The sequence below is a fragment of the Sarcophilus harrisii genome, chromosome 3 (assembly GCF_902635505.1).
Source record: "Sarcophilus harrisii chromosome 3, mSarHar1.11, whole genome shotgun sequence".
Lineage (NCBI taxonomy): Eukaryota > Metazoa > Chordata > Mammalia > Dasyuromorphia > Dasyuridae > Sarcophilus > Sarcophilus harrisii.
The window spans coordinates 66111540-66124699 of NC_045428.1; the positions used below are offsets into that span (position 1 = coordinate 66111540).

The 13160-nt window shown below is 42.4% G+C and overlaps 1 protein-coding gene across 1 annotated transcript in view; it reads left to right on the forward strand.

Annotated features, from left to right (window-relative positions):
* Positions 1-13160, forward strand: part of MARCHF4 (membrane associated ring-CH-type finger 4) — a 122963-nt gene that overhangs the window by 83492 nt on the left and 26311 nt on the right. The window contains exons 2-3 of the mRNA XM_003765947.2: positions 2794-2949; positions 9621-9813. Coding sequence (XP_003765995.1) covers positions 2794-2949; positions 9621-9813 — 349 coding nt within the window. The remainder of the gene's footprint in view (positions 1-2793; positions 2950-9620; positions 9814-13160) is intronic.

The following is a 13160-nucleotide window of genomic DNA, read 5'->3' on the forward strand; positions in this document are numbered from 1 at the left end:
TAAAAAGCATATGAGAACACAAGCCATTAAATAAGATACGACATGGTATATATCTAGAGATGTGCTGATATATGTTTAATAACCACCTCTTCTCCCGTCCTCCAATTAAATAATAATTACCTTCAAGTTTAATTTTTATTAATAACTTTTTCATCACTCTCTTTGGTCTAGATAACAAAACAATAAATCAAACCCTGATTTGCAGCCAATTTTGTAGATGTCAAACTGAAAATTGAACAATTGGCTGGTTTCAGCTGGCTCCAGCACACTTCTGAACATATTTCACTGACCCTCAGAAGACTTACACATATGTATTTGGCAAGAGTGAAAAGACAAGGGCTTGTGAAATGAAAAGAGTAATAGGGCCAGGTCAGCCTGAGAAGACTTCATAGGGGAGTCAGGTTTGGAGCAGTGTTCTGAAAAAAGGGTGAAATAGCATTGAGCTGAAGGAAGAGATGACTAAAATCCCAACTCCTCCATTTCTTCCCTATACCTGTCCTCTAGTGAATCCTGTCAATCATGGCAGGTGAATGGAGAAACCGAATGAGGTAGAATTAGTCAGAGAAGGCTGATTAAGGATGTCAGAAAGGTGCTTCTTTGGTCTTAGTTTCTCAGTCTTTGTCTCGCTGATTCCCCCAATGTTAAAGGCAATTGGAGTTTGGAGAGGGAAAATATGTTTGAGCCTCTAGAGCTGCAAACAGGACCTGTCAGGTTTAGCTGTTTCTCTCACTAATTTTAGATGTATTTCCTCTCTTCTCTGGCTTCTGTGGAGGGATACATCTGAGCCTATATGAGCTGAAGGACATATCTGCCACTTAACCTGTTGCCACCATAGCAGTCAGGTAACTCAAAAATGCTGAAAGAAAGCAAGGAAGAAAAAGGAAGCCAGACAAAATAAAGGGAAAGAAATCCATAAATGAAGGAAACCATTCAGTATTCAGTCTTGGTGCACAATCTTACACCTTTGAGTGTTGTCACTCAGAGAGACCAATCTTAGACCTCCTCAAAGTTTTCCTTTATGGTTGATAGCAGAGATTTATGATGAATTAACAAGTACTCCTCTTACAGGAAGGAGTTCTCAGAAGGTCAGCCTGCCCATCCTCTTGTCTCTAGTTGGACTCCATTGAAACCTCTCAGTTAAACCCGAGTCTGTCATTTTATTCCAAAGCACCAGAGAAGAGCAATTCTCTCGGTAACACGGTGGTGAGAGAATTTCGAGAGCCTTGGTCTGGGTGGGAAGAGCTCTGTGTCAGAATCCCAGATCCGCCAGAGACATTGAACATTCATTCCACAAGCATTCATTATTTATTCTCTCTGGAACACTGTGCTAGGTGCTAGAATTAGGAGAATAAAAATGACATTTGTCCCTGCCTTCAAGGAGTATAATTCAGGTGGAGAAGTGATGGTAATATTATGTGTGCTGATAAATACAAAACAACTTAGGTGTGGTAGAGATAAAGGAAAGAACGGATAAAGAGATCTGAAATTTGAGGAGAGAGAGAAGATTAACTGGATATGATCAGGGAGAGCTTTGAGGAGGGAGTTTCTGAGCTAAAAAACAAATTAAGAGGAGGGAGGTATTTCCCATATAGGGCATAACCTATATGAATGCATAATGTTAAAATACAATTGAGAGTTACATAGTGAGCTGGAAAGAATCTTAGAGACCATCTAGTCCAACCCCCTCTTTTTAACAGATAAGGAAACTGAGACCTAGCAGGGTTAAAAATGACTTGTGTAAGGCGACACGGGTAACAGGTATCAGGTAGGATATGAATCTAGGCCCCTGGAGTATATTTGGACATATATTTGATTCTGTGATATCAGGAGAACATGGCCTAAAGAACTGCCCTTCCAGTCAGAAAGACCTCTAAATTGTCCCTCTGCCAGGTAATGTGTGTGACCCTAGGCAATTTGACTTCTCCTGGTCCTAGGCTACTCTTTAAGTCATGGAAAAAATGCTGATCTGCTTTCTTACCTGGGAATTCTCTATATGTGTAAAACCACAGGATCCCTATCCCCTATCCCCAGATCATAATTTCCAGCTGATTAAAAAGGTATATTGTGAGAATAATTGAAGTATAAAAGATTTTTGAAATAGTCTTTTAGAGAAGAATAAGCCAATTTGGGGTCAGGCAAAAGTCAGACTAGATTCTTCCTTCCTTTAGAATTCCTAGGAGATTGGCTTGGTCTTAATGATCTCAGTCTCCAGGGAATTCTCCTGAGCTCCTGCATTTAATTAGTATCTTTGATTCAGCACCAGACTTTAACCCTTAAAGGACCAGGAATTAGACTTGGTTGTTTCCTCCGTGAAGGACAGTTTATATATGGAAAGGAACATCAAAAGTGAGTAGTAGAAATCCAGAAATTATTTTGCCTATCTCTTGCATTCAAGGAGAATCTCTTGTTCCAAGTTCAGATGAGAGATTTCCAGGGGGAAGAAATGTCCTCAGCTTCTTTTGCATTCCTTATTATATAAATATAATGTATGATATAAATTTCTATAATATTGTAAGTCTTCAAAGCATATTCATTTTATCATTTGGTAAGTGCTATTATTGTCCCTGTTTTGAGCCATAATAAGTGTCTTAGGTCCCACAAATAGTAGGTATAATGAGGAAGGATGCAAAGTGGGCTTTCCTGAAGCCAGATCTTCCTGAGACACCCACCTACTAACAATCTGCCCTCAGTACAGGGTCCAGGATACAGTAGGTACTTAATAAATGTCCCTTGCCTTGATTCTGGCTCTGTTCTTCATTGTTTCTCATTGCACCTCTTGCTCTTTCTCTGCAGGGGGAGCTGCTGAGTCCCTGTCGCTGCGATGGGTCAGTCAAGTGTACACACCAGCCCTGCCTGATCAAGTGGATCAGTGAGAGGGGCTGCTGGAGCTGTGAATTGTGTTACTACAAGTACCACGTCATTGCCATAAGCACAAAGAATCCTCTGCAGGTAAAGGTTCGGGAAGAGGGGTCACTTCTCTTTCCCATATCCCAAGGCCCTTAGAGGGATATGGACATCGTTGGGTTTGGGGAGGGAAGAAATCACCTTGGTCTCCACCCCCTGAATTGATTTTGGCTTGTTTTCAATCCAAAGCCCTTTCTCCTAACAGGACTTTCTGCTTCTCCTTTTCTCCCCTGTCTGATCCATTTTTACACTGCTGTCAGAGTAAATCTCTCCTGTGCACAAATGTTTCTGCTTCTCTGCTCAAAACTTTTCAGTGGCTCCCTACTACCTGCCAAGGAAATGTCAAACTCCTTCAAGAACCTCCAAACTATGATGTCACTTGCCTAGTTTTTTCTCATAACATCACCCTTCCATATGTTTCTTTTTTTGTCTCCAAAACACTTCCTCCCACTTCCTGCCTCCATACCTGTGTTTACAATGTTTCCCATGCATGGGATGCCTTCTGCACCCATCTCTCACCCCCTCACCCCTTTGAATTCCTAATCATCTTTTAAAATTTAACTCAAATGCCATTTCCTCCATGAAGCCTTTTTGATTCCCCCAGCCAGAAATTAATTTTCTATCCTTTCGCAGCTCGGCTTTTTATTTGCATGTCTCATGCACTTAATATATATTGTTTGGAATCATAATTCTTGCATATGTGTAATATTTCTCCCACCATGGAGAGGCTGGGACAGTGTGTCCCACTGCGTCTCCTCAATGTATCTAACACAGTTCTCTGCCCACAATAGGTGCTTAATAGTAGTTGAGTAGAATTAGAAATAGGAGGAGGGATTGACTGGAATCCTTACATAGCCATGGGGAAAGAGATGGAGATGACATGAGTCAGAGAAAGATAACAGGGAATGATGAATAAGGGAGTACAGAAATAAAGGAGAGGGTTGAGGGAAAGAAGAGGGATGGGAAGAGGAGAGAAAAGAATTGGGTACAGAGAAGGGATTGGGCAGAGAGAGAAGAGGAAGAAAGGGAGGGAGGAGAGAAAGAACAGAAAAGAAAGAGGGAGAAAGAGGAGAAATTTGAATTAGGAGAGAATACAAGGGAGTCGAGAGGACAAAGAAAAGGAGAAGGGAAAAGGAAGGTTTAAAACTAGGGAAAAGACAAGAGTCAGAGATGAAAAGAGGAAGGAAAATGACTTCAGGTAGTCTGTGTGTTTTATGAGCAAGGCCCTTTTCTTAAGATCCAGTGGGATGATCCATGACCTTGCTGCCTGGCCCTCCCCACCTGGATCCCATTTGCCAAGCTCTGCCGATCTATGAGAGCCAAATAAGTTGGCAGACCCTGAACATAAACACTCGTAAATTCCCCCTATCCAAAGACAGCTCTTGTTGAGAGACATCCACATAAATAAAGTGATTTGCTGCTGAAAATATCACCACACATGCATAATTAGCCAATTAAGCTGCCACATAATTAATTAGCCAGTGCATAAGTGAGTTGGGAAGTTAACATGATTGGGTGTGTATATTTCCTTCTTTTTCTTAAGGGAAAAATGAGAATGACCTGTTTGTGCTCTGGAGAGCCCTGAGAGTCCATTGCCAGGGATAACAGGCCTGGAAGGAATAAATCCCAGCTGTAGTCACGGAGCAGCTGGAGCAGTAATTCTCCAGGGCACCTTCTATTGCCTTCCTGAATCTTGGCAAAAGGACGTATTGGGCTACAGTGGAGCAGGAGTTAGCTCTGTAGTCAAAGATTCTGGGTTCAAATCCTATCTTGGATGAGTGACCTATTGGTAAATCACCTCCTTGACCTAGGTTTCCATCTCCAGTCGTTCTGATCTCTGTCTGGCCTCTGGACCCAAATGGCTCCGGAGGGGAAAGTGAACAGGTGACCTCACATGGCCCTCCCTCACTTAAATCCAATTCATTTGGATGTCATAGCATCACCTCCCTGATGTCATGGTTCTTTTCAAGAATGAGGACAAACAACAGCAATCTTCTCTAAAAAACACAAGGCTTGAGCTGAATACACACTGAAGTCCCTCCCAGCTCCTAGGACCTTTCCTTCTGTTGTCCCCTTATTGCAGGAGTGGAACAGGATGGTGTTGGGGATGAACTTTAGGGGATCTAAGAGAATTGAGGGGAGCATGTTACAGACAAGGTACAGAAGGAACTTTTCTAGAAAGGGACCTAAAGAAAATATGTTTAATGCATATTCAAATATTGTGAGCATTGTACCCCTACCTCCCCCTACCTTATCCCCCCATCATTTATTTGCAAATCTTGGATTTAGTAGCAGCACTAAGACAGTGCCCAGAGGCACAGGGCACTAACCCAGGTCCCCTTGAAGCTCAGACAGTCACATTAATCCCATTTAACTGATAAAAACCTGGAAGAAGGATCGGATCACAATTCGGGGTGCCCCCTTCAAGTTCCCAAGCAGCAGTTATCTACTTTAGATTGTAAGTTCCAGAACCAGTCTGGGCTAACTTTTCCCTAAGGGACTCAAACTATCATATCTATCTATGTACCTCTGAAAAGTCCATTTGGCAATATTTGATTTCTGAGGGATAGGTTATAACAGAGAGCCCAAACCTGAGTTCAAATTCTGCCTTTGACATACCCTGGAACTGTATGAACCTCTCAGCACCAAGGGAGGCAGCTCCCCAAGTTGCTGAGCTGAGGGACCTCCTCAGTAGGAGTTCCCTATTTCAATGAAATCCCAGGTCTGGTTTTAAAAAAATAAATAAAGAGGATTGTCCCTCCCCCTCCAGGCTTTTGTAAGAACCTGTTTTTGCAAATTGTAAAGTGCTGGATGCACCTGAGTCATTAATCTCACCTCCATCTGGGTCCCTGTCATGTTTTCAGCTGTGAGTTCCTAGAAGTTGGACCGTGCCTGCTTTGCTTGCCTTGGTGCAAAGGTGGGTAATTTTCACTCTCCGTGAAGTGAGAATGCCAGCAGAAGGAAGGAGCTGGGCTCCCAGGAGAGTTCTGTGGGTTGGGCACAGCTTGTGGGCCACATTGCTTACTCATGTTGGCTCCCAGCAATGAGCCAGACAGGAGCCTTGATGGGAGCACCACTGCTCAGTTCCAGGGAGCCAGTTTCTGTCTCACAGACTGGGAGGCGGGAGGAGTGAGCCTTCCTGCAAACAGGCTGCAAAGCAGGGGAAGGGAAATTAGATCCAGGGGTTCCAATCCCGGTCCTGCTGGCACAGCACTGTGGGACCTCAGCAGTGTCTCTTTGTTTCTCTGATGGGCAGTCAGGTTCATGCCCTGTAAATGTTCCACCCTAATTATTGGGAAATTTGTCAGTCTAGTAAGGGAAACAAGATGTGTATGGAAAAAAAATTATAATACAAATCATGCAATACGTGGAAGAAAGAGATTCAGACAAAAGGTCCAGAAGGAAGGTGAGGGATGTATGTTAGAGCTGGAAGGCACCTAATGGAGGTAGTAGGATGGTAGAATGTCTCCTGTAGAATTGAGAGGATTCTAGATTTAGACCTGGATAAGACCATCTAGTCCACATTCTACAGAGAAGGAAACCAAGCCCCAAAGAAGTTAGATAGTTTATCCAAGGGCATTGAATTAGCAAGGAGCAGAACTGGTCCTTGAAAGTCCTCTCACTCCAAAACCAGCATTCTTCCCCTTCTTACACTCTACCACTGTCCTCATCTAATAATCAGTCAATCAGTAAACACTTATTAATAACTATTGGTGGGCCCAGATGGAATGGGCCACTGCATCTTCGCCCTCTCCATCAAGGTGACCCTTCTGTTCCAGAGCCAATTCAGTGTTAGGGAAGTCTGGCCTCTAATGAGAAGGGTTAGACTTCTTTTCTTGTATTTGTTGGCTTCTTACATTTTCACCCTGGTATACTCAGGGGAAATTTGTTTAGAGTTTGGGTTTTGTTTAATTCCCCTTAAGGGGATTAAAGAGATACTCAATATACAATATAAATTGGGATTGGGACAGATATTTATTTCTTATAGACACACAAAAAAATTCTTAGCACAAAAGGTTCTCACAACCATTCATTGGAAAAACACAAGCTAACTAAACTTAATAAATTCTTCTAGGAGGCTGAGATTTAAAACCATTGAAACAGAAGGCATTTTCTGAGACTGTAGAATCTCTGCTATTTTATACTTTACCTCAGTTCTGTGACATACCCTTTGAGCTAGAGTAGTTGCTGTAATGCCTTCCAAAGTGCAGCTGGTCTTGGCAGTGATTGTTACCTTCAAATCTGTACCCTCCCATCTTGAGACCATTGTTCAACTGGGACCAGACAAACAAGTTCAAATAAAAGACAATCAGAGACCCGGGTTCAACTCTTGTAGTTGAGCCCTGACTAATGTAACTGTCACATAGAAATAACCAACGCACAGAAAGACCATCCTACACCCTTCATTCAAACATCGAATTAGATGATACCTGCAAGGTCTAGGAAAGTGAAGTCACTTTCTTTTAAAAAGGCTTTGGAGGCTTTGGTCAGTGAGCCCAGCTTCATCACTCTCAAAACAACCTCAGCAGGACTTAAAATGGCCAACTGGAATCATCTGAGGCAATGAAATGACATTTCCAAAGGACCCAATCACTGATTGAGCACATATGGTCTGCTGAAAGTGAGGAAACTCTGTGTGAGAGTTATACAACTCCCAGTCGCACTAGAACTGGATAGCTTTATGTAGCTCTCTCTCTCTGAATGCAGACAGTTCAATGATGAGGTATTAGGAAAAGATCCATTCTGAAACTGAGTAGCTGTCCCCCCCTGCTTCATTCTGATTCCCTTTAGTTAGAGAATGGCATTAAGATTTAGAGCATAGAGAACATCTTTTATATGTCCCAGGACAGAAAAAGATAATCTCTGAAACTCCCTCCCCTTTTCTCCTACTATAGTAGGGTATGGACTGATCCATGTTGTATCATAGGATATGTACAGGCTTCTTACTATGGAGGAAAGATCGAGGTGGGATGAATTTACAGAATGATGTATATAATTAATGGTCCAGAGTTTCCAGGCTTTGGGTTTATAAAAACAGAGTTCATTCTTAGGGACCCCCAAACATACTCTTTGGGTCATGCTGTCCTCAGAGATTACTTAGGGAAAATCTGTGAATATAGACTGTGTCTGGATTTCTATATAGGTGGTCAAAAGGTCTCCCAAATCCCATACAAGCACACAAATTAACAATGAATGTATCATTTATTCTAAACTGCAAACAAGTAAAGATATAAAAAGATTCAGAATAGCCCACAAAAAAAAAAATCAAAACAAGTCTCCCTCTCCAGTTAGTCCCACTTTTTATATGATCCTGAAGTCCTCCCTACTCATATAATGTGCCCTGTGATTTGAATTCCTTTCAGAAAACTCAGGACTGCTAGACAGCAGCACCCCAACGTTCCAATGAGACTTTCACCTCAGAGATACATACAATTAGCTGCCCTGAGACCTTACCTCTGGAAAGAAAATGTGCTTGAGCTTCCTAAGGAGGCAACCTTCTTCCCATCAAATAACTCATGGAAACAGTAAAGTGCAATGCTTGATTGATTTTAAGTCTGTTACTCTTAGAATTTCTTCTAAAGATGTGTATGTGGGGGCAGCAGGTGGTGCAGTGGATAGAGCACCAGTCCTGAAGTCAGGAGGGCCTGAGTTCAAATCTGGTCTCAGACACTTCATGGCTGTGTGAACCTGGGCAAATCACTTAACTCCATTTGCCTCAGGGAAAAAATAATAAAAATAAAAATAAAGATGTGTGTGTGTGTGTGAGAGAGAGAGAAAGACAGAGACAGAGAGTAACAGAGACACAGAGACACACAGTGAGAATGAGAAATGGAGAGAAAGAGAATTGGGAGGGACAGAGCAGACAGAGAAAGAGAGGCCAAGAAATTACACAAATCAATCCCAAACACATAACATTTCAAAGGTGGAGGGAACTTCAGTCCAACCTCAACCAGATCATTCTTGAAATGAGTTTACTTTGGGGACATGTTGAATGTCATGTGATGAAGGAATATTCTTATCAGGGAAAGAGATACTTGGCAGGTAGTTGGTGGCTGGAGTTTAGAAGAGAGAGTTTAAGACTAGATTGTTAAGTTATCTGTACCAAGATGTTATATGAATTCATGGAAATGGATGAGGTCATCAGGGATTGAGTGTAGAGGAAAAAATAATAGGACTTAGGACATAGTCTTTGGAACCATCCTAATTTAGTGTGTGAGAGGAAGAGGATGTCAATTGTTATAGGTCATTCCTGGTACTCAAAACTAGCTCAGAGACTTTTGGTCTACTCTTCTTAGCTCCCTCTTGTTTTAATTTATGGAACTTCAGTCTTGGTACCAACACAAAACCTTTTGGATCCTTGCCTGAACAGAGAGTCAAAATTTCTACTGGTGTTCAGCCAAGTCCGTCAGAGTAGGCCAGACAAAAGCTTCTCTTTGATGGTGCATTGTCCATAATTCTGTTTGGCTTCTTTGTGTCTTCCCTAAACTATGGACTTTTCCACCAGCACAGATTTCTCCCCCCCCCCAATCTTTCAGATATTTTTATCCACAGATATGGGGGAATTAAATGTTCTGTGGCTTGTCAGAAGCTTGTAACTACATCAAAGATTTCAATAAGCCAGGAAACTCTGGTTTGGATGCCAGTGGATTTGGAAGAGGTGGGGTTGGAGAAGGCTGTCCAAGCATCTTGCTAACCTCCTGTTCTGTCCTCCCCAGTGGCAAGCCATTTCTCTGACGGTCATTGAGAAAGTCCAGATTGCAGCAGCCATCCTGGGTTCTCTTTTCCTCATTGCCAGCATCTCTTGGCTCATCTGGTCTACCTTCAGTCCTTCGGCCAAATGGCAGCGCCAGGACCTCCTCTTCCAGATCTGCTATGGGATGTATGGCTTCATGGACGTGGTGTGCATAGGTGGGTCACTATGGTTGGTGCCCCATTGGGCAGGGGAACAAAAGGCCCCAAGGCCCAGAGACCAACAGCTCCCTTTGCAAGGGGGAGAGAAGTTCTTTGGGGTCTGGCTTTGGAAGGTAAACATAAATAAGAATTGAAGATCTCTACAGGGAGAGATCTGGGAAACCTGGAGGTAAGTATGATGTAAGGGAGAAACAAACTCCCCTGCAGAATAAGGTTAGGAGGCTTGACTGCAGGTGTTGAACCTGTATTCTCCAGTGAGAATCAAAACTTAACTGAAGAATGCCCATCTGTTCTTTCTGACAATCTGAAGTTTAAGGACACTGAAGAATAATGTTTTTAAATGCATATAACAAAATACACAGAATTACAAAAGGATATCAATTATAATGAAAGAAAGCTGTATTTTTTTTCCTGTTGAAGTCCACAAACTCCCTGAAATTCATCCATAGATCTCTTAGGAAATCTTGTGGCAAGATTAGACCTCAGGTTAAGAATTTCTGACTGGGTTAGAGGTTTTCCAAGGTCCCTTCCAGACCAAAATCCTTCTATAAATCTATGTATATGGTGTTAGCCACTGGTCCTCTTCCCCATAAATTAGTCCCTAATTCCTCCCAGATCCTCACAAAAGCCTGTGTTCTTTCCTCCTCTGAGTTCTGTTATGCTAGTTTGGGCTAGCATTGCTTAGAAATACTATGTGAACCCCAAGTATACGCCTAACCTTGACTGTAGCGCATAGAATCTAGAGACTATTTGTACATGTAGAGAATTTTAGTCTCTTATGAATTTTGAGGTAGTGATATGTGATTTATTGTTTTTTTCCATTCTTTATTGCTGTCGTCAGGGGTTGTTAGTTTGGAAGGTTTGGTCTTTTTCTGAAAGTAAAAAAACAAAACAAAACAGTATTCCATCCTTGGTCAACCAGCAGAGGCCGTGCCCAGGACTAGATTAAACTCCGGGTGACAGCCCTGGTGACTTTATTTTTTCTTGGTAACGTACTGCAAGGAGCCTTTTGCCCCCAATATTTCCCCCTACTACCTATTCGCTATCAAAATTAACATTTCTTTCTGGGGGAAAGAAAATTATATTTCCTTTTACTATTGTGAATGTCAGGATCCCTCAGTCTTAGGTAGGAGTTAATTGGAGAGAATGTTATCAGAGACACAATTGTCTCAACTTGTGCACACTTTTTGTCGCTCAGCTGTGCAGTGCTTTCTGGGTCCAAGATCTCAGGCAGCCTGCAGCATAGTCCAGGTGCAAAACCTTCCTAGGGATGGATAAAACACATGGTGACACAAATACATGGAGAAAGTAGCAAAAGTGGGCAAGGCCTGCCCCCTACCCCCAATCCCCGGCTGCACAACTCAACCACAAGTTCCATCAGTAAATTGTCTTTTTCTCGCTCCAACATACACACTTCTCTATTAAGAATAAATGAGCCAATCTCTTAGACTAGAACTCTCCGTCTCTCTGTCCCCTCTGTCTCTCTCTGTGTGTTTCTCTGTCTCTCTGTCTCTCTTTCTTTCTGTCTTTCTCTCTCTGTGTATCTCTCTGTGTGTCTTTGTCTCTGTTTCTTTGTCTCTCCATTTCTCTCTGTGTCTGTCTTGGTGTCTCTCTCTGTCTCTGTCTCTCTCTCTCTGTCCCCTCTCTGTCTGTCTCTATTTCTGTGTTTCTGACTCTGTGTGTCTGTCTGTCTGTCTGTCTCTGTCTCTGTGTCTTTATCTGTCCCCTCTCTGTCTCACTCTATGTCTCTATGTCTGTTTCTGTCTCTGTCTCTCTCTGTCTCTGTGTATGTGTGTCTTTCTCTGTGTCTTTGTCTCTGTTTCTCTGTCTCTCCATGTCTCTGTGTCTGTCTTGGTGTCTTTCTTTGTCTCTCTGTCTCTCTCTGTGTCTTTGTCTGTCTTTATCTCTCTCTGTCCCCTCTCTGTCTGTCTCTATTTCAGTGTTTCTGACTCTGTGTTTGTCTGTCTCTCTCTGTCTCTTAGTGTGTCTCTGTCTCTATCTCTGTCTTTGTCTCTGTTTCTGTGTCTGTGTCTGTCTGTCTCTGTTTCTGTGTGTCTCTGTCTCGATCTCTCTGTCAGTCTCTTTCTCTGTCTGTCTCCCTTCTCCAGCTTCAAAGTAAGAGAGAGACTCTGGGAAGCAGTTACTGCCTTCCTGTTACCAAATCAAATACTTAATCTCTCTGATCGAGGTAAGAGGAAATCACATCAAAGGGAAGTTTCTTTTGGCAAGAGTTCCATGATGTCATTTAAAGGTAAATGCCCCCTGTGGATAAGAGGGGCTAGCCTTTCCCAGAGGGCTACATCTTCACAGGCAACTTTGCATCCTGAGCTGTTAGAGTGGTTTTCTCTCTCTTGTTTTATACTTTTCTCTGTCTCCTTATCTCTCTCTCTCTCTCTCTCTCTCTCTCTCTCTCTCTCTCTCTCTCTCTTTCTCTCTCCATATTTGCCTGCTACATATATAATTTCTTATGTTGTCTCACTATATTTCTTCTGTCTCTCTTTATGTAGGCAGCCCTGTGTCTCACTCTCTGCCTCATTTTATCTCTGCTATAAGCAGAGTGCCATCTATTTATGCTTCTTCTGGTTCTTTCCTTTTGCCCCCTTTTGTTAGGAAAACCATTTCTGAGGATTTAGCATCCCATTGTGCCAAATCCATCTGGTCAGGAGGGGGCCCCATTTGGTCCTGACAAGTTAGTCACTGCTTGAAGACAGTGGTTGAGCTAAAGAGAGAAATGCTGAGGGGACTCTAATTGCTTTCTAGAGTCTATTGAGTTGCCATCAAAAAGCATCAGGAACAGTTTATAGTCTCACTCCACTGCCTAACTCCAGCGGGGAGCAGGCTGCTTTATCATTTTGTTGATTGCTATCAAATATACTCCAGTTACAGAATATGCCTGGGAAGAAGGGAGGGAAGCAGAGTTATTGTTCCCAAATTACAGATGAGGAAACTGGGATTCGGGAATATTGAGTGATTTGTCGAAGACAATCCACAAGCCCAGCAAGTTCACCAGCATAGATACCCATTTCTGTGGTCTTCGAAAGTGATTATGTGGCTGCCCTCGCTGTAGAAGAAACAGAGGGTTAAAAATCAATAAGGAAGTAAAAGTCATTGAGAAATGAAAAGGGAGATAGTGGCAGGGGGTGGAGAGGAGATAGGGTAGATGGAATCTATGGGGAGAATCTATCAATGGCTAAGATCAATACCCAATTTTCATCAGAACTAAGAAACAAAATAAGTCACCTAAGATTCAATCAGGGGGAAGGGTTGAGAGAAAAATATTATTATTATTATTAGCAATGATTACAATATTTAACATCCATATAATAGTTCAAGGCTTGCAATGT